Source organism: Arachis hypogaea, chromosome 20 (assembly GCF_003086295.3).
Source record: "Arachis hypogaea cultivar Tifrunner chromosome 20, arahy.Tifrunner.gnm2.J5K5, whole genome shotgun sequence".
Taxonomy (NCBI): Eukaryota; Viridiplantae; Streptophyta; class Magnoliopsida; order Fabales; family Fabaceae; genus Arachis; species Arachis hypogaea.
Genome location: NC_092055.1, coordinates 120,397,565 through 120,415,230, shown reverse-complemented (window position 1 = coordinate 120,415,230; position 17,666 = coordinate 120,397,565). Strand labels below are relative to the sequence as shown.

General features: G+C 32.9%; 1 protein-coding gene and 1 long non-coding RNA gene across 22 annotated transcripts; one reads left to right on the top strand and one right to left on the bottom strand.

Moving 5' to 3' along the window:
- Nucleotides 1-355: 355 nt before the first annotated feature.
- Nucleotides 356-4,398, bottom strand: LOC112783588 (uncharacterized). 9 transcript variants are annotated; one of them, XR_011878330.1, is made up of 8 exons: nucleotides 4,200-4,394; nucleotides 4,091-4,123; nucleotides 3,547-3,696; nucleotides 3,254-3,448; nucleotides 2,504-2,533; nucleotides 1,837-1,924; nucleotides 921-1,082; nucleotides 356-750 (listed from the first exon to the last, which is right to left on the bottom strand). It is a non-coding gene; the product is annotated as an uncharacterized lncRNA (long non-coding RNA). The 9 variants fall into 9 exon arrangements; XR_011878331.1 differs by having other exon boundaries at nucleotides 938-1,082; nucleotides 3,259-3,448; XR_011878329.1 differs by lacking the exon at nucleotides 356-750 and adding an exon at nucleotides 2,202-2,263 and having other exon boundaries at nucleotides 776-1,082.
- A 1,965-nt stretch (nucleotides 4,399-6,363) lies between these two features.
- LOC112783595 (cyclin-D3-1-like) lies at nucleotides 6,364-10,645 on the top strand. Of its 13 annotated transcripts, none has more exons than XR_003193478.3 (9): nucleotides 6,487-6,843; nucleotides 7,009-7,062; nucleotides 7,296-7,357; nucleotides 7,679-7,802; nucleotides 7,884-8,070; nucleotides 8,157-8,236; nucleotides 8,881-8,940; nucleotides 10,131-10,291; nucleotides 10,394-10,645. XR_003193478.3 is itself a non-coding variant. In XM_072229799.1 (8 exons), exons 2-5 carry the CDS (start codon nucleotides 7,011-7,013, stop codon nucleotides 8,210-8,212), a joined length of 357 nt encoding a protein of 118 aa, XP_072085900.1. In that variant the 5' UTR covers nucleotides 6,509-6,843; nucleotides 7,009-7,010; the 3' UTR covers nucleotides 8,213-8,236; nucleotides 8,881-8,940; nucleotides 10,131-10,291; nucleotides 10,394-10,645. The 13 variants fall into 13 exon arrangements, 5 of the variants coding, with proteins under 5 accessions (XP_072085900.1, XP_072085901.1, XP_072085897.1 ...); XR_011878594.1 differs by having other exon boundaries at nucleotides 6,509-6,843; nucleotides 7,484-7,802; XR_011878596.1 differs by lacking the exon at nucleotides 7,009-7,062 and having other exon boundaries at nucleotides 6,364-6,843; nucleotides 10,193-10,291.
- Nucleotides 10,646-17,666: the final 7,021 nt, after the last annotated feature.

Here is a 17,666-nt window from a genome sequence, read left to right as displayed (position 1 = left end):
GTAAAAGCCCCGTCAGAAATTATTTACCGATGGATTTTTTTCTATCGGAAAATTACCGACGGATTTTCTCTCTGTAAATTCTCCATCCATTTCTCAAAGGCAACGAACTTTCAGACGGATTTTTCGTCTGTGATTACAGACAAATTTTCTGACGGATTTTCTGTCTGTAATTACAAATGGATTTTCCGACAGATTTTCTGTCTGTAATTTGAACTTTGAAAAATCAGCTCACACTCTTATTACAGACAGAAAATCCATCTGTAAATCCGTCAGTAAGGTAAAATAGATTTTTTTTATTTTTCTAATTACAAAATAAACTTGTTTTTATACAAAATAAATATAAATTTAATATAAATTTTTATCTAATTTGTATTCGAATATTTATAATATTTCAAAAAATAAACAAATTCATCGTATTATCAAACTAAAAGAAAAGTACTATAAACAAGCAAGTCAATATAATTCAAAACATAAACAAAATGTATTGATCATCAACTATAATTCCTAGTATATTGTTCAACCATACTAAAACTATCAGCTATAGTCTTCAATGACATCTTCATCCTCATCATCATCATAGTCCTCGTCCGAAGACATTGAGGGTGGCGGCGGTGGCGGTGGTAGTGGAACTGCACTAGAACTACTTGACGCTATAACCTTCTCCTAATAGCTAACATCAATTACAAGAGCAATCCTCATCAATCATTAATCAACATCAATGATGCTGGAAAATCCTCCTGATTGTTGGATCTAATTACAAGAGCAATCAACATCAATGATTAACCAATTTGCCAATAAATATCAATTCTAAAAGGATATAAATGTCAACAATGGCCATTATGCAGATATTAATTGAATTCTTCAGCAACTAGATTGTAGTCATATATTAGAACATGGCAATGTCAAGATGAGCAAAAAACCTATTGCTTCCCTTTACCACTACTTTCTGCTCAGCTATATGGTCCCTGTGAAGAGATCCACATTCTTGCTCACTTGCAAGCATATTACGCACCCCAATAGTAGAAGGCTCAGAAGAGCCTCCAGACTTGTTGATTCCACTAGATCCAGGAAGTGGCTTCAATCTGTACCACAAAATGCTTATTGATATAAGACTCTCAGCATGGAGGACAAGAAGTAATGGCATACACAATAACCCTAAAGATATAATTCAAACAAAGAAACAATGGAATTCACAAGCAAACTCAACCTTATAACAGTGACGTTGATTCAATACCATGACCATGATCCATTCAGTCATACACAAAAAAGCATAGAATCATTCATATGATATTTTCTACCATTAACAAATTCTGTTGGATGAAAACCAGTGTGTGAAATTACTCCATATATATCATCATTGATGGAAAATCTAATAAATCCTCGAAAAAACTATTTGATCAGTATTAGCATGACAACTGAAATTTAAGTCCTAAAATCTATAACAAGACAAACTACCTGAAACCCTATGTATCATAAAAATGCATCTTCGAATCAGCATTTGCCTTTGGAAGAGCAGATCGTTTCACATCTCTTTCCTCAGTCATGACTCTATTTCCTATAGCTCTAACAGATCTCTTCTTTTTAATTTTTTGATGCAACCCTTCACCTCCAGCAAGTTATTTTAATATGTTAAGAATTAATTTGAGTACATATAAAATATTACAGGCCTAAAACTAAAACTAACTTACCTAAACTATCATGATCAATAATAATGCAGTTATTTAAAATCAAATGCTTGTCTACTTATATAGCAAGTATTTTACATCAAAGCATCTCCACCTCTTAAAATAAATTGTTGTTTAGTAAAGATCTTAGAGTGATTCATATTCTACCTACCTGTTCAAAATCCTTGTTAATAATTTTTTACAAAGTGGTCAGGAGGATTCTAGAGACTTGGGCAAGGAAAACCATTTGATGAGAAAAACTGTAGCCAAAAACAGAATTCAATAAGCCATTGATTTGCAGCAACAAATACATATATGGACAAACGATACTGATTTCTAACCTTATTGGCAGCTGAGACAGGTCCGAAGTAGCTTATTGCTTATTGCTTATCAAACATTTATGTGGGTAACTTCTATTCTATTTTATTTTATTTTTCTAATCACTAACACAAGTTGCATTAAAGACTTTACACCCACGCCATCACTAACTCTCAATTCCTAAAGGTCTATTAGTATTCTGAGGATCATAGGATTCACCATAAAAGAAGTTCGAAACAACCACATAGTAATCAGAAGCTGCAATTTTGTCTGCAAGCTTCCTAAACAACAAAAGATGAACAATGTTATTTAGGACAGGAACACATTGAGATGGAAACATAGATAATTGACAATAAGAGCAGATTGAATCAGATTAGCCTCCTGCTTCTATTGGTAGTAAAATTTATCAAAACCTTCAGAAATTTTAAGTGAAAGATAGCGAGGCTTTAATCTTAGCAAGTAACCTCAAACAAGCAAGTAACTCTAACAAGCAAGTAACCTCAAACAAGAAAAGATTATACCTTCCTTCTCGTCAATTTTTGTTCAGTCAACTGTCACACAAGAACACATTCAAATAATTAGAATAAAGCAACAAAATTTGGAGAGAATAATGTTAGAGAGAAGAAAACTTAAAATTATCCTTATAATTAAGTAGCTTCATGAGTACTACATTTATCATACATGCAACAACTAATTAACTATTTGTGTTCACGGTTGAAGACTAGATTCATTCTCTTAATTAATTTAGAAAATATATATTATGATCTCAATTTATTGAAAAGGTTATGTTAGAACTTACAGCAGACAGAGAAGGAGTGAAATTTGTTAGAAAAGGCTGTGATAAGTATCATTAATTAATAACTTAACAAGCCTTGCAATCAAGTGAACACTAAACCTATACTAGCTAGGAATATAGTAATATGGTATCATGAATAAATGACTTACTGGCCGCATGAAATTGTAGATATTGATTTCAAATTCAAATATTGCTTTCTTACTATTGTTGATGAGAGATAATAAAAATAAATGGATAAACATACATTGCGTGCTTGAACCTTGAAAAACATTTAAATTTGATCAATGAGGTGGTTTGCTTTTATTTTTGGGAAGATTCAGAGAAATATATAACACAGCAGAGACGTAATAATTTCTTACTTCCATTTTAGAAACCTAGCTTAGTCATGAAATTATATTAAGTCTCTTACTTTGAACCAGTTAATAATCTTTATATAATCAAAATTGAATTTAAAAGTAAGAAGGAGAGTAAGTACCTTACTTGTTCATATAATAACATGGTGCAATAAACTTGGATCTGACTCTTGGGTTCCTTTTATTAGCTCCGGCAAAGCCCCATGGGCCGCTAGAATCCATCTTGAATGGCAGAGGCTTGGCTCTGTCTCTCCTGCCTGTAACCTGTAACACCCTTTTCCTCAAACATTCTCCTTGTCTTGAAATCCAATTTCAAACTTCAAATAAGTAAATAAAGAAACAAATAAATAAGAAACATGGAACCCAAATCTTTAAAAAGAGCAACTGGCGTATTAAGAGCAAAACACTTATGTACCTATTAAGAGCAAAACACCATCTTAAGGTGGTTGCTGTTGAACTCTGACTCACTGTAAGAAAGCAACTAGCATAGAAGTCAACCACCATTCCACAGCGTCTCTGCAGATATAATAGAACAACAGAAGAGGCTAACTAATACATCAATTTCCTGAAAAATACACCATACATAAACATAGGAATTGAACATTGATTAATTAAGAATGTGCAATTCTAGGATTCCAAAAATAATCAACCAAACAGAATAAACAAACATGTATACAATATGAGAAGAAATAGATTAAACCAGTGTTACAATGGTGAAACTGAAAAAGTTTTAGTAGCCTCTTCAAGCTATATATATAAAATTGAAATCCAAGTGTTTCACACATTGTATAAGAACGAAAAATACTAAGATGAATGATTGAAAGCAATGCATTTATCCACACAAAAAAATCACAAATAGAGTAAAATCATGAAACAAGCTCAGAACAGGTGATCGAATCCCTAAGCTGGAAATTAAAAACATTTAAACAGAAGAAAGAGAATGGAAAAGACAAAATTACCATCGGTTTCGAGATACCAGCATGTGATAGAAACTGCAACAGGAAGAAAAAGCTCAATCAGCATCAACAACAACAAGAAGATAGAAACTGCAAAGAAAAATTGATAAACCTAAAATTGGCAGAACCCTAAGCAACAGAACCACAAGGAGGGGGCTCGTGCGACGCAAGGGATGACAGAGAGAGATCGTGGGACGCGAGCTGTGGCGGCAGTGGCGGAAGAAGCTCGTGGATGGAGAGAGGAAGAAGCTCATGGACGGAGAGAGGAAGAAGCTCATTTTAGTTGTGTATAATGTGAATGGAGCTCGAGAGAGGGGAGGTAGAGTTAGGTCTAACTTAAAATTTTTCAATGGAAAATTTTAAATTACAGACGGATTTTCTGTCTGTAATAATTTAATAAAACGCAGCGTTTTGTTTATTTAATTATAGATGGATTTTTCGTTTGTAATCATTTCCCACGAAAAAAATAATTTTACCAACAAAATTATCGACAGATTCTATTTTCCGTCTATAATTTATGCTAATTCATTTTTTTTGTTTTCTGACAAAAAAATTTCTCTGAAATTCTGTCTGTATTTCCGTGGGATAAAATCCGTCAGAAATATCCGTCTGTAATAACTAGTTTTCTAGTAGTGTAATAAGAAAAATCAACTTCTTAATTCTAAGATTAGTCACTCGCAATGCTACTTAAGGTTTCTTTGTCCCTAACACAATTTAGTAAAGAAATTTTCTGGAGTTACTTTTATGTTTTTTTTTTCAAGAATTATATTTAAATTTATAGAAAACATGGACAAAGATTTACAAACTGAATTTGAAATCTATATAGAAAAACAATAACTCTAAGGGATATACCTTAAAAGTACAGTCATTTCTGTCAAACTTTCTATGTTTTCTCAAGAGTAATTTGGGGAGCACTGATCTGATTCATTTTCAATTACATCTATCGTTTATAGGAAAAACTTGTACCACGATTTTAGTCAAAAAATGATAATGCCTTAGGAAATGAGATGATTGGAACAAACGGTACCAGTCAAAATATAAACAAATGAGACTCAAGACATGAACACAGTTGACAAAACAAAAAAGGTACAATATTTACAAATTCAAAGTTATGAACATTACATCTTCATAACTTGGCAAGAAATAATTCTTAGGAAAGTCAACTTGAGAAGCAGACTGAAAAAATAATATTTATAGGAAAAGACTGACATATTTATCGATTAAAACAGTCGTCATCAATGCTACATGAATACATGTTAAAATTTAAAGTGAGACAACATATAAATGGCAATGGTGCTAATGGCAACTAAACCATTAACCATATATGGTCCCTAAGATAAAATTAGAAGCATGTGCATGTGCATTTTGAAGCACAAACTTATTCACGATGATGAATTATATATTCTATGTATAAAAACATCATTCATTTATTTTTCCTCTTCTGCTTTTAGCTTTACACCAATATACCTCATACCAAAAGTAATTAAATCAACTTCAAATCAGATATAAGTTAGAAATACATCTAGATATAATTATTCAAACATGCATTTTCTAATTTTACACAAGTCTCTATTATGAGCCAAAAGTTACAGGATCAAGCTCTAACAAAGCATTATGATTGAGACGTAAATATAATTTCCATAACATACATCCTTTACCCAAACTATAGCAGCATCAAATTTTATAAAAGAATATCACATGGTCGAACCATGACTTCCAAAAGAAATCACTTTAATATATGATTTGTACTTAAATATCTTTAATATAAAGTATGTGTTCAAAAATCCTAAAAGCATACAATGAGTTGGACGATTTATTTACTAGTATTCAATCCCCCAAACAATCATTTGTATATATTAAAAGAATTCATCCAGTAAAGAACAAGTTTTAATAAACAATTTTTATCAATGTTTTGCAATTTTCTTTTTTGCTCATTTATTTTTTATTCTCATTCATCTCTTTTTGCTGTACTAATTCATATATAGAAATAAAGAAGAAAGAAATTATTTTAAAAGAAAAAGAAAAAAGATTAGCTGAAATAAAATAAAAAATATTGGCTTCTTTAACTTTATTTTTTATGTAAAAAGAAAGACATTTAAAATTCATTTAAAATAAATTGCATATTGATTGATAGATAGATACTATATATCCATATATAAATTTTTATCATGCCTGAATATTATCTGGTTCTGTCCATAAATCTATTTTTTAACTGATATGATCATTGTGATATGATCATCCATCTGTATATATCCAAGAACCACTACAAAAAAAATAGTTTAAAATGGCATTTATATTATGGTGGTTCTAAAAAACTGTCATAATATTCAGATATTATGGCATTTTATGTTGCTGCCATAATTAATTTGCATAAAATGGCAATTTTGAAGGATTTGGGCGGGTTTAACCGCCATTATCTGTGCTCATTGTTTAAAATAATCCAAACTCTCATTCAACCTAAAATTACACACCGAAACAAAAATGACGCAGCCACTGTGTTAGAGGAAGGACGAAAATGACATTGTCACTGCGATATGCTCCGGCGACGATTTGCTCCGACGACGATTTGCTCCAGCGCTGATCTTCTCAGCGGCGTTCTCCTCTGACTAGAATCTCCTCTCCATCGAGATTCTGTTTTGTGAATCGAAACTCTCTCCCTATCTCCGTTAGTGACGATCTCTCCAGCGATGATCTCCTATGGTGATGTTCTCCCCGGCGGCGCGTTCTCCTCCTCCGTCAAGATTTTCTCCAGATCTGTGAGCTTCTTCTCCTTTTTCGAGCTTATGCTCTGCTAGCTTCTCCTCATGCATTAACGTGCCTTCTCCTCCTCGATCTATTTCTCAGTTTGCGTTCTAACTTCTCGCTTCTAGATCTGTAACTAAATTCACATCCTCTTGTTCTAATTACTTCAATGATTGCAGGAATGATGCATAGGACAGATCAATGGCTGCGTGAATTTGATTCACAAATATTTAGTAATAATGCACTGATTGCACTCTATGTGTTTGTTATTTTGCTTCTTAGAAATTACTTCTGTTAGTATTGTATTTGGCTGTATCTCCCGGTTTAAGGCTTGGAGTTTGTTCTTTGTTGCAATTGAGTTTCAAAGATTTTGTGATTTAACTTCAATTCTGCTTGTTTAAATCTGGATAAGTTATTGGTTGCTTGAATTAATGAATTCTTTCTATGTTTCGATTATTGATTTCAGTTGGTGCTTCTTGGAAGAAGGATCAAACATTGTTAACACTGCTGGTCGCCAAGGTTGCCTGGGTAAATACTTAACTTTCTATTTGCCAGTGTATGTCTAGTTAAGTTTTAATTCTCATGTTAAACAAGTATTCATTAATATTGCTACTTCATATGATGAGGAACACATAGATTCTTTGTATTGCTCAGAACCACATTATTTTGATGATGAGGAACATGATCATGTGTTTTTAGAATAAGACATATTGTGTGATGATTCAGAGTTAAAAACTCTTGTATCAAAAGAGCAAGAACAAGAGAAGAATGGAAGAAGCAGCAGCCATGGTTGAAAACTTTCTCATTCTCTGCTCTCACAGCTTCTCTTGCTATTAACTACCTTCACAGATTCCTTTTCACCTTCACCGTGAAGAAGAAGCAGCCATGGTTAACTCATCTTGTTGCAGTTGCTTGCATCTCTCTTGCTGCTAAAATGGAAGAGACACAAGTTCCACTTCCTCTTGATTTACAAGTATGATTAATTCTATATATAAAGTAATAATAATAATACATTTTATTAATAATGAAATTTGATTTATGAAAATATATGTAGGTGGAGGACAAAAAACATGTGTTTAAGGCAAAAACAATAAAGAAAATGGAGATTTTGGTACTTTCAACTCTTGAGTGGAAGATGAATCCACCAACACCTCTCTCTTTCATTGATCATATCACAAGAAGACTTAAATGTTTTCAGTTCCTCAACACATGTCAATCTCTTCTTCTTTCTCTCTTACCAGGTAATAACTAATCTCTTTCTTTCCAATACGCTAGTCTTTAACTAATCCTTCAATTGTATGTTGTTTCTCTTTCCTCTTAACCACAGGACCTCACAATATTCAGGGTATTGGGGCTGGTTTTGTGCCCAGGAATTTGAACTAAGATATACTTGATGAAGTTATAGAGGTCTGTTGTTTTGCTTTCCCATCTTCTTTCTCCTCTCTTCCTTTTTTTTATAAGAAAAATAATAAACATAAAAACTTTTTGGAGTTATAATTCAATATGTCCTGTTTAGTATTCTCCATAATTCGGTTAAATAAAATTAATTAATTAATTCTTTTATCAAGACATGGCAGTTGCATGACTTTGTAATGAGTCATTATGCTTCATTCTTTAGTACAGGGTTCTTTCTTTAGTACAGGTTCCTTTCTGCATCCATATCTAATTACCATATCCTTGTTGGGTTGATCATTTACTATCAAATTGGGTGGATGCTATATTCTGTTTAGAACTAGATCAGTAAATTTGGGAACATGCTAGGGTATTGATGGAATGATTGAACAGTGTTTCTAAAAATCCTATAATCATGTTTTAAAAGTTTGAAACACAAGAAGTTTGAAGGCTCTTCTCTCTCTTCTCCAAATCTTGTTGAATATGTAACTGACTGATGAATCCCCTGCTCTCCATATTTATATTCAACTAAGCATCATATCATATCTATCCTGTCATTTTTTAATTTAGATGATGTGTTAGCAACTTTCGGCTTTGATGGGGAATGAAAATGTCATTTCTGTTCTATAATTGATTCCTATCCCATGTAAATATGGTAGGTATCGAGTGATGAAGCTGTTGAAACTGCAAAGCAATTAGCACTCTAAGAAGGCTTACTGGTTAGTATCACGTGTCATCTTCTAACTGTTTCTGTCATTTTAGTTGCAAAGTAATAATATATGCCATTTCCATCTTACCCTAATTGGGGGTGGGAAATAAAGTGTTCCCCCTTTTTTACTTGATCCCTTTTGGTTGTTGGAGAGCCACTAAAATTGAATTGAAAGATGAAATGATAGAACTAACCAACAATAAAAAGCAATAATAATAATCCCCTTCAATTCATTCAAACATTTATCCTTTAATAATTTGTTTCTATATGCACGTGTATGTGGCTTCATGGAATGACAGAATGAGTAATACTAAGAAATTAATTTTTTTTTCAGTTAATATGACTATCCCAGCATGAACAATATTAGATGAATGAGTGTGTTTTTTTCTTTAACTTGGCTACCCCAGGATGAACATTGGCCTCTTGATAAAGCATCCATATATTGTAAATTCTATCTCATCAGAGGCTCATGTACACTAAAACTGATATGATAAGCTTTGAGTTCTCAGTTTTAATAATAGCTACATAAATATTTTCTTTCCTCTTCACGAGGAAGTCCAATAAAATTAAGATACAAATATTAAATGAGATAAAAAAAATTATTTCAATATTTTCTTTTAAAATTTCCAAATAAAATACCCTTGGCGCTATATATAGTTCAGTCTTGATGCTAGTTTGAGTACCAGAATAAGAGATCCTTTGTATAATGAGACATTGATGGCCTCATTTCACGTGATGGATGAAAGGAAAATATTACTAGGAAACTAGAAAGTTCAAAGTATTCCAAACTATTGATAGTGGCTATATATAGATGATTTTTTATTTTAATTTTCTTTCTATTCATTATAATCATTTTTTTTTATTTCTAAGTTCAGTAACTTATATATACATTATTTTTTTCTCTCAAGTGATTAGTTAGCTGTTTTAACCTTTGTTTCTTTTTGAAAGTATAGTTTGCTTCTCCAGTGCTGTTTGTTTGATTGTAATTCTAATGCGCTTGTTTGGGTAATCCCTATGTGATGTGCGATTCTGTCTTTCAATTGTTGTACTCTATTAAGATTGAGGGAATTGAATTATTCTTTATGATTCATGATATGGTTGTGGTTGGTTTTGCTGGAGCCTGCTCTTAGTTTCTCACGTTCTGTACATGATAATGCTCTTTTTTTCTGATGTTAAAATGATGAATTAACCCTACTGCAGGCATTGAATTTAAATATCAAATGCTTTTATGGCTTTAGCATCATTCACTTCAAATTTTGAAGGTGCTCTGGGGAAGATTATTGTGGAATTTGATGATTTGAAAGAACTAGTTTACTGTGATATTCCCAGAAAACAGAGGATTTATTGTGCAAATAGTTAGTGTATGTGAATTTTCTTTTTTGATTGAATAATTTCAGATTAATAGTTTCAGATTCAGTTTTCTATCTTTTTTTATTGTGCTCATAATTATATTTTTTTTGTAGGGATTAGATCAAGAGAGTGAGATTCCATCACCAAGAGAGTTAGAAAGTAGGTCTTCTGGCGAGCAACAAAGAAGCATGATCTTGCATGATAAAGATTTTATGTATTAAGGATTATATATATGTTAAGACAAACTATTGAAAAATATTATCTTTGATACTTTGTTTTTGGATTATGATTTTTTATTTTCGGAGACCATGTATGAGTTAAAAATTTTGTTATGATGTTTGATTTAAGGTTATGCCTTTTGGTTATTATGAGATTTTAAAATTTGAGTTCTAAAAATGTCACTTTAAATAGGTAGTTTCAATCTCATTTTAAAAAGTATAAAATTGCAATTAGGTAAAAACGACGGCTAAAAATGCCATTTTAAACAAAAATGGTGCCATTATATCCTGGTAAAAACGGCAGTTAAAAAATGCCATTTTAAACGAAAAGGATGCTATTAAACCCTGGTAAAAACGGCGTTTAGAAATGCCATTTTAAACGAAAATGATGCCATTAAATACAGGTAAAAACGGCGGTTATAAGCGCCATTTTTAATGAGAATGATGCCATTAAACCCAGTAAAAATGGCGGTTAGAAACGCCATTTTAAACGAGGAAGATGCCATTAAAACCAGGTAAAAACGGTGGTTACAAACCGCCATTTTAAACAACAACAAAACTGCCGTTTTATTTGGTTAATGCCATTTTAACCGCCAAAAAACCGCCATATTATCCATTGGTTATTACGGCGGTTTTCTGAAAACCGCCGTAATAACCAGAATGGCGCCCAGAATTCTGGCGTTTCTTGGGAGCGCCATTTTCGGTAATAATGGCGGTTATAACCGCCGTAATTACCTTAAAAAACCGCCATTTTAACCCTTTTTTTTTGTAGTGAACTGTGACTCTTAATATGTAATCTATATCCATTCTCTTCTTCCTTCCATTGAATATATATATATATATATATGAAATTATGCTACTAATTATGTACCAAATGATTATCATACTAGAACACCAAGTCATAAAATTAAGATATAACATCTAGCAAATCATTCCATTAAAAGAATATGACCAAGTGCAAAATCAATCTGTGTGCCAGACAAGACTTACGTACATGGCATTGTGAAAAATATGTTAAGTGAAATTTTTAGATTCTCAGCAACATGAGTATACCCTGTCATTGTTGTAAAATATACATACACCTCAAGTTTTAGGTAAATAGAACTTTCAGATTAACAAATGACTATAAGTTTTACTCCAACATTTTATAAAACAACTCCTCAACTTAAAATATGCATACACCTTTGAACAACATTTTATGTTTAGTAAAGAATGCCTCTAAAAAAATTGTTGTTGTTATAAATAACTTTGTCTAAATTCCTTTAAATTATAAAAAACACCTAACTTTAAGTGCAATAGCATCTGCAAGAGAAGCAACTCTAACTTCAAAAGTGGTAGCATCTCCAACCAAACCATGAAGAGAACATGAAAGAAGCATGTCTTTAGGTTGGTGTTCCTTTCATTTACAGGCTGCACAGGCAGTAGAGTTTAATTAATTATTAATTACTTAAATCAAGAAAATAATTTTAGCTCTGTTGAGAAGAACAAAACCAAATCTTTCCTAAATTCGTTCTCTCTAATTAGGGATGTTAATGAGGCGGGGTGGGGCGGGGGCGGGGGCGGGGGCGGGGCGGGGGCGAGGGATGCCTCCCTACTCCTCGTCGCCGCCCCCAGAATTAATCTCCGCCCCGTCCTGATCCCTGTCATGGGGGTAATTGTTTCCATCCCCGTTTTTCGAAATTCTCATGTTCTCTGCAGGCCCTTCCTCTATTTTTCTATGTTGAATATTTATACAAAAATGACAGTAAAAAATTAAAAAAATAAAAAAATAAATTACAAAACGTTATTACAAATACACAAACTTATCATATCCAAGATTATAAGTCCAGAAATACAACATAAACAAAATCTTAAAATACAACTTTCATTCTTAAAAAAAGTATAAAATAAAGTCTTCGAGATCAAATATTCTTCTATTGTCAGCATAAAACTTCCAACAAACAATTCCATGTTTTCTGTTAACAATATAAACATGAATATGTTAACATACATCATAAATAAGAATACCATATATTAAATAAAAATTTGACATAACATAAAAATAATTATCTAAACTCCTAAGTCTCCCATATCTATCTCATAGTCTCAAGAAATTAGAATTTTTGACCCTGATTTATCTATAATTCTATATTATATCAATCAACAAATCACGAGAGTTAAATTTGATATGAGATTGAATTTTAATACCAGATAAAAACTTGAGTTATTAGTACTTTTACTTGAAGAGTGTATCTAATGTTGAGTGCAAATTAACGCCTCAACAAGTTCATAATGGAATTTACTGCGATGTAAATGTAAAATTTGACCATTGGTACTAAAAGTAAGAGGACTGGAAGAGGGAAAACTAGTGGCTACTACAGCATCAGCAGCGATGCTCTCCAGTAGACAACGAGCAACAAAGAGATGGCGGAGCAGTGGGATGCGACAGCGGAGAGGGGAGAATGGACACGACGACATTGACGAGAATGGACGTAATCGCGTAGACGCATAAGTGGAGAGGGGAAGGACGCCGCGCTTGAAGAGAGAGAACAACGCGGTGAAACTATGAGCGTGATGGCGTGGTAATGGTAAGCACTGAGCAGGAGGAGTGCCGGCGACGACTGGCGAGGGGATATGGTGCTATGGCTGTGATTGTGGACACAGCTATAGGAGTTTTGAACTTTTGAGATTGGAGAGTTAGGGCTTGGGGACGGCGTAGTAATAAAGTGGAGTAGTAGGAGAGAAGGGAAGATATTCAATAAGGTAGAGTTAGGATTTTCAATAGGTAAAATTACTAAAAAGTCCCTATATTAGAAATAAATTAAGGATATTTAAGTAAATTCAAGAATTTCGGAGAATTATCAGGGATAGGGTGAGGATCCCTACTTGGGTCCCCACGCCTGTCTTGGGGGATTTTAGTCCCCATCCCCATCTTCACGAAAAAATTTTTCACCTTTGAATCTCCATTTGGGACAATCTCCGTGAGGATTCCCGCGCTTCGAAAAATTTTGACACCCCTATCTTTAATAAAAAAAAAAGTACTATAAAATTTAATTTATAGTATCTTAATCTAGATGCAGTAATATTTAGTCATCAAATCAAAGCAAATTAAACCATTCATCTTTTAAATTTGTGCACTGGCTTGATTCCAATTTTTTAACGAAAAATTGGAACCTCCTTAATACTTATAAGAGTTGAATCACAAACAATGATAAATTAATAACGTTTGGATTATAATAGGAAGAGAGCTTATAATCTAAACTAATAATATTAATCTAAAAAACAATAACAATTATTTTAAAACTTTAAACTTTGAGAATAAAAGACAAACTTTTGATTGTTACTATGGTACAAAGGATTTAGGAAAGAAAAGAAGAATTATTTAAAAAAGTATCATTTGTTATATTCTCTTTTGTGATTAGAGTAAAGTACCAACTCGGTCCATGTCCATTTCTCAAACTGACAAGACGACCCTTAACCAAAAACACGTTTCATTACGATCTCTGACCCTGTATTCCATCTGCCAACCCGTTCCTTCTGTCAGTTTCACGGCAAAAATTCGACGGAAATTGCTGACGTGTCAGGTTAAAAAATGGACAAAGACCTAGTTGTCTCTAAATTTAAATTGGTTAGGGATTTATTTGTCCGTATTATTCTTTAAATAATATTTTTTAATTATTTTTTATTCATTATATTAATATTCTTTTTTTAATAAATAAGTACAAACTAATTAATAAATTATTCAAATTTAAAAATATCATTTATTATGAAACCAAATAAATAATTTTAAAATATAATTTTTAAATATATAAATAATAAACATTAAAATTCAGTTAATACATTAATAATAACAACCCTATGATATACTATTAGTATTATGATCTAGCTAATTTTGACAATAAAGTGAAAACTAATGAACACATTATTTGATATATAGTAAACTTTTTTTGACTAATAACAAATTTAATTTTTTATCTCTTTAAACTAAATTAATAATTCTATTTGATGTCTTTGCACTAAAATACACTATGAGTAGGCTACTAATACTAAATGAAATAAAACATAATAGAATTATTAATTTATTTTAAAGAGATAAAAAATTAAATTTGTTACTAGTCAAAAAAGTTTACTATATATCAAATAATGTGTTCATTAGTTATAATACTAATATTATATCATAGGGTTATTATTATTAATGTATTAACTGAATTTTAATGTTTATTATTTATATATTTAAAAATTATTTATTTGGTTTCATAATAAATGATATTTTAAATTTGAATAATTTATTAATTAGTTTGTACTTCTTTATTAAAAAAAGAATATTAATATAATGAATAAAAATATAATTAAAAATATTGTTTAAAGAATAATAAGGACAAATAAATCCCTAACCAATTTAAATTTAGAGACAATTAGGTCCCTGTCCATTTTTGAACCTGACACGTCAGCAATTTCCGTCGAGTTTTCGCCGTGAAACTGACAGAAGGACCGGTTTGACAGACAGAGTACAGGGTCAGGGACCGTAATGGAATGTGTTTTTCGTTAAGGGTCGTCTTGTCATTTTTGGAAATAGACAGGGACCGGGTTGGTACTTTACTCTTGTGATTACAAGGTTCTTACTAATATATAGACCAAGAGTACGCTAATGAGTACAATAATTATGAAATAATATCCTAATAAATTACATTTATTTTTTTCTGACCCTCTTTGATATTTTCTTGATTTTATTCCCTAATTATGATATTCTAATACTCCCCCTCAAGGTGAGTAGTGGAATCACTAATACTCAGCTTGGTTAGTACTTTAGAAAGGGCTTGTCTTGAAACTACTACTTTAGTAAGAATACCAGCCAACTGATCTTCTAATCTCACAAATAGAAGCTCAATAATGCCATTATCAATTTTTTCTTTGATAAAGTGTCGATCCACCTCAACATATTTTGTTCTATCATGTTGTACAGGATTCTCTGAAATGCTGATTGCGGCTTTATTGTTACATTTCATCTGGCTTGGCAATTGCGGTGGAAACCCAATCTCAGTCATCAATTTTCTTATCCACAATACTTCAGTTATACCTTTAACGATCCCTTGAAATTCTGCCTCTGCGATTCACGAAATGCACTGATTTGATCCCTGACTTTCCAATTGCACTATTTATGTCCTCGAGATTGGAAAAAATGCACCTATTTGGTCCCTTCCCATTTTTCCGTCCAAACTGCTTTCCGGCAGCAGTGATGTGTGGCAATGGATTACCACGCTAGTACTCAATGACGCCATTCTTTCCAAACTACTAAATTCATTCAAAGCAGCCTCCACTAGATTGCTACAAAAGCAGCAATATCTTCAGAGAAAGAAGAAAAAGAACGGTTACTCTTTTTCCTCATGGCCTTCATGTTCCTTTGCTGATTTTCAGAGCGCTTTCTTCTTGTTTCCAACTTCCTCAGCATCTGCAACTCCTTCCTCTTCCTCTACTCCTCCTCTGTCTCTGTTGGAAGGAAACATGTTCTTATCAGATTTGTTGTGCAAGGCATTGGCATGTTATTAGAGTAACCCCCAATATCTTAATTATTATTATTGCTGTTGTTATTATCTTCATCTCTGATGAGGGGGCTTTGAGAATGAGAATTCGGGTATTGATGTTGTTCTTTTGATCTTCTTCGATGTTGGGTCCACACTAAAATGACCGTTCATTGAAAGACCAACGCTCAGCTCAATCTCTTGTTCTGCATCTCCATCACCATGGCAATGTTGTTGTTGTTGTAGCTCATGATGGTGATGATGGTTCACGCACATGAACCTTTTTAGCAGATCTCTTGGGAAATCACTCATGCGAGTTCTGTTGTTCTCTCTTTCCTCAACAACTTGTGCCATTGAAGAATTTGGGATTGAAACAACAAAAAAGAAGAAAAGAAGATTACCTTAGCTTTTTCAGGGAAGTAAGAATACCCAGATAGCTCAGAATTCATGAGGACTTGAAAATTGAAGTTTGTTTTTGGTAGGTAACCGAAGATTGGTGATGAACCAGAAGAGAAACAAGGTCGAATCAAATGATTTTTGTACCAATGCAGTGAGTGAAAACGAACAGGGAAGAAAACAAACAGGGAAGAAGAAGAAGAAGAAAAAGTTATGCGGTTAGGGTTAAAAAGGGGTTTAGGGACCACATTGGGTTAAACACTTTCAGTTGAAACTCTAGCATGGCAATCTATTGTCACATTACTGCTGCCGAGAAGCAGTCTGGACGGAAAAATGGGTAGGGACCAAATATGTGAATTTTTTCCAATCTCAAGGACATAAATAGGGCAATTAGAAAGTCAGAGACTAAATCGGTGCATTTTGTGAATCTCAGGGACTACTTTGAGGTTTAACTCCTTGAAAGTGCTACAACTTTCTGCTTCTTGCTTTTCCAAGTTACCAGGTTGCCTCCAACAAGTGTAAAGTAACTAGCTGTTGATCTTCTATCATTTGGGCTGCCCGCCCAATCTGCATCAGTGTATGCCTCAATCTTCAAATGGCCATTCCTTTCCACTTTCTGGAGCTCCCTTCAAATATTGAACTATCCTCATGGCGGCTTCCATATGATCTTCTTGTGGGTTATGCATAAACTGACTTACTATTCCCACAGCATAAGCTATGTCAGGCCGAGTATGGGATAAGTAAATTAGTTTTCCAACCAGTCGCTGGTACCTTTTCTTATCTGCTAGGGTGGCACCTTCTACTATCTTCAACTTGTGATTAACTTGCATGGGCATATCTATTGGTTTGCAATCCACCATTCCTATTTCTGCCAAAAGGTCCAAAATATATTTTATTTGGAAGATAAAGATTTCATTGCTAGATCGTAGAACCTCTATTCCTAAGAAATATTTTAGTCTTCCCAAATCCTTCATTTCGAAGTCTGTAAATAGATTCCTTCTCAATTTTGCAATTTCTTCAGTACCACTTCCCGTTATGATCATATCATCTACATAGATTAGTAGGCAAGTGATTAAATCTCCCCATTGTTTCAAAAAAAGAAAGGGTATGATCAGAGTTGCTTTGCTTATACCCATACCTTTTCATGGCCAATGTAAATCTTTCATACCAGGCACGTGGAGATTGTTTAAACCCATAAAGAGCCTTCTTTAACCGGCAAACTTCATGTTTTCTAAATCCCGTTGAGAAATCTAGAGGAGCTTCCATGTACACTT

Coding starts and splice junctions, on each gene's coding strand:
- LOC112783595 (XM_072229797.1), top strand. CDS start 6,999: ATGATTGCAGGAATGATGCATAGGACAGATCAATGGCTGCGTGAATTT. Junction 7,063..7,295: donor ATTTGATTCACAAATATTTA/GTAATAATGCAC, acceptor TATTGATTTCAG/TTGGTGCTTCTTGGAAGAAG. Junction 8,071..8,156: donor TCTTCTTTCTCTCTTACCAG/GTAATAACTAAT, acceptor TCTTAACCACAG/GACCTCACAATATTCAGGGT.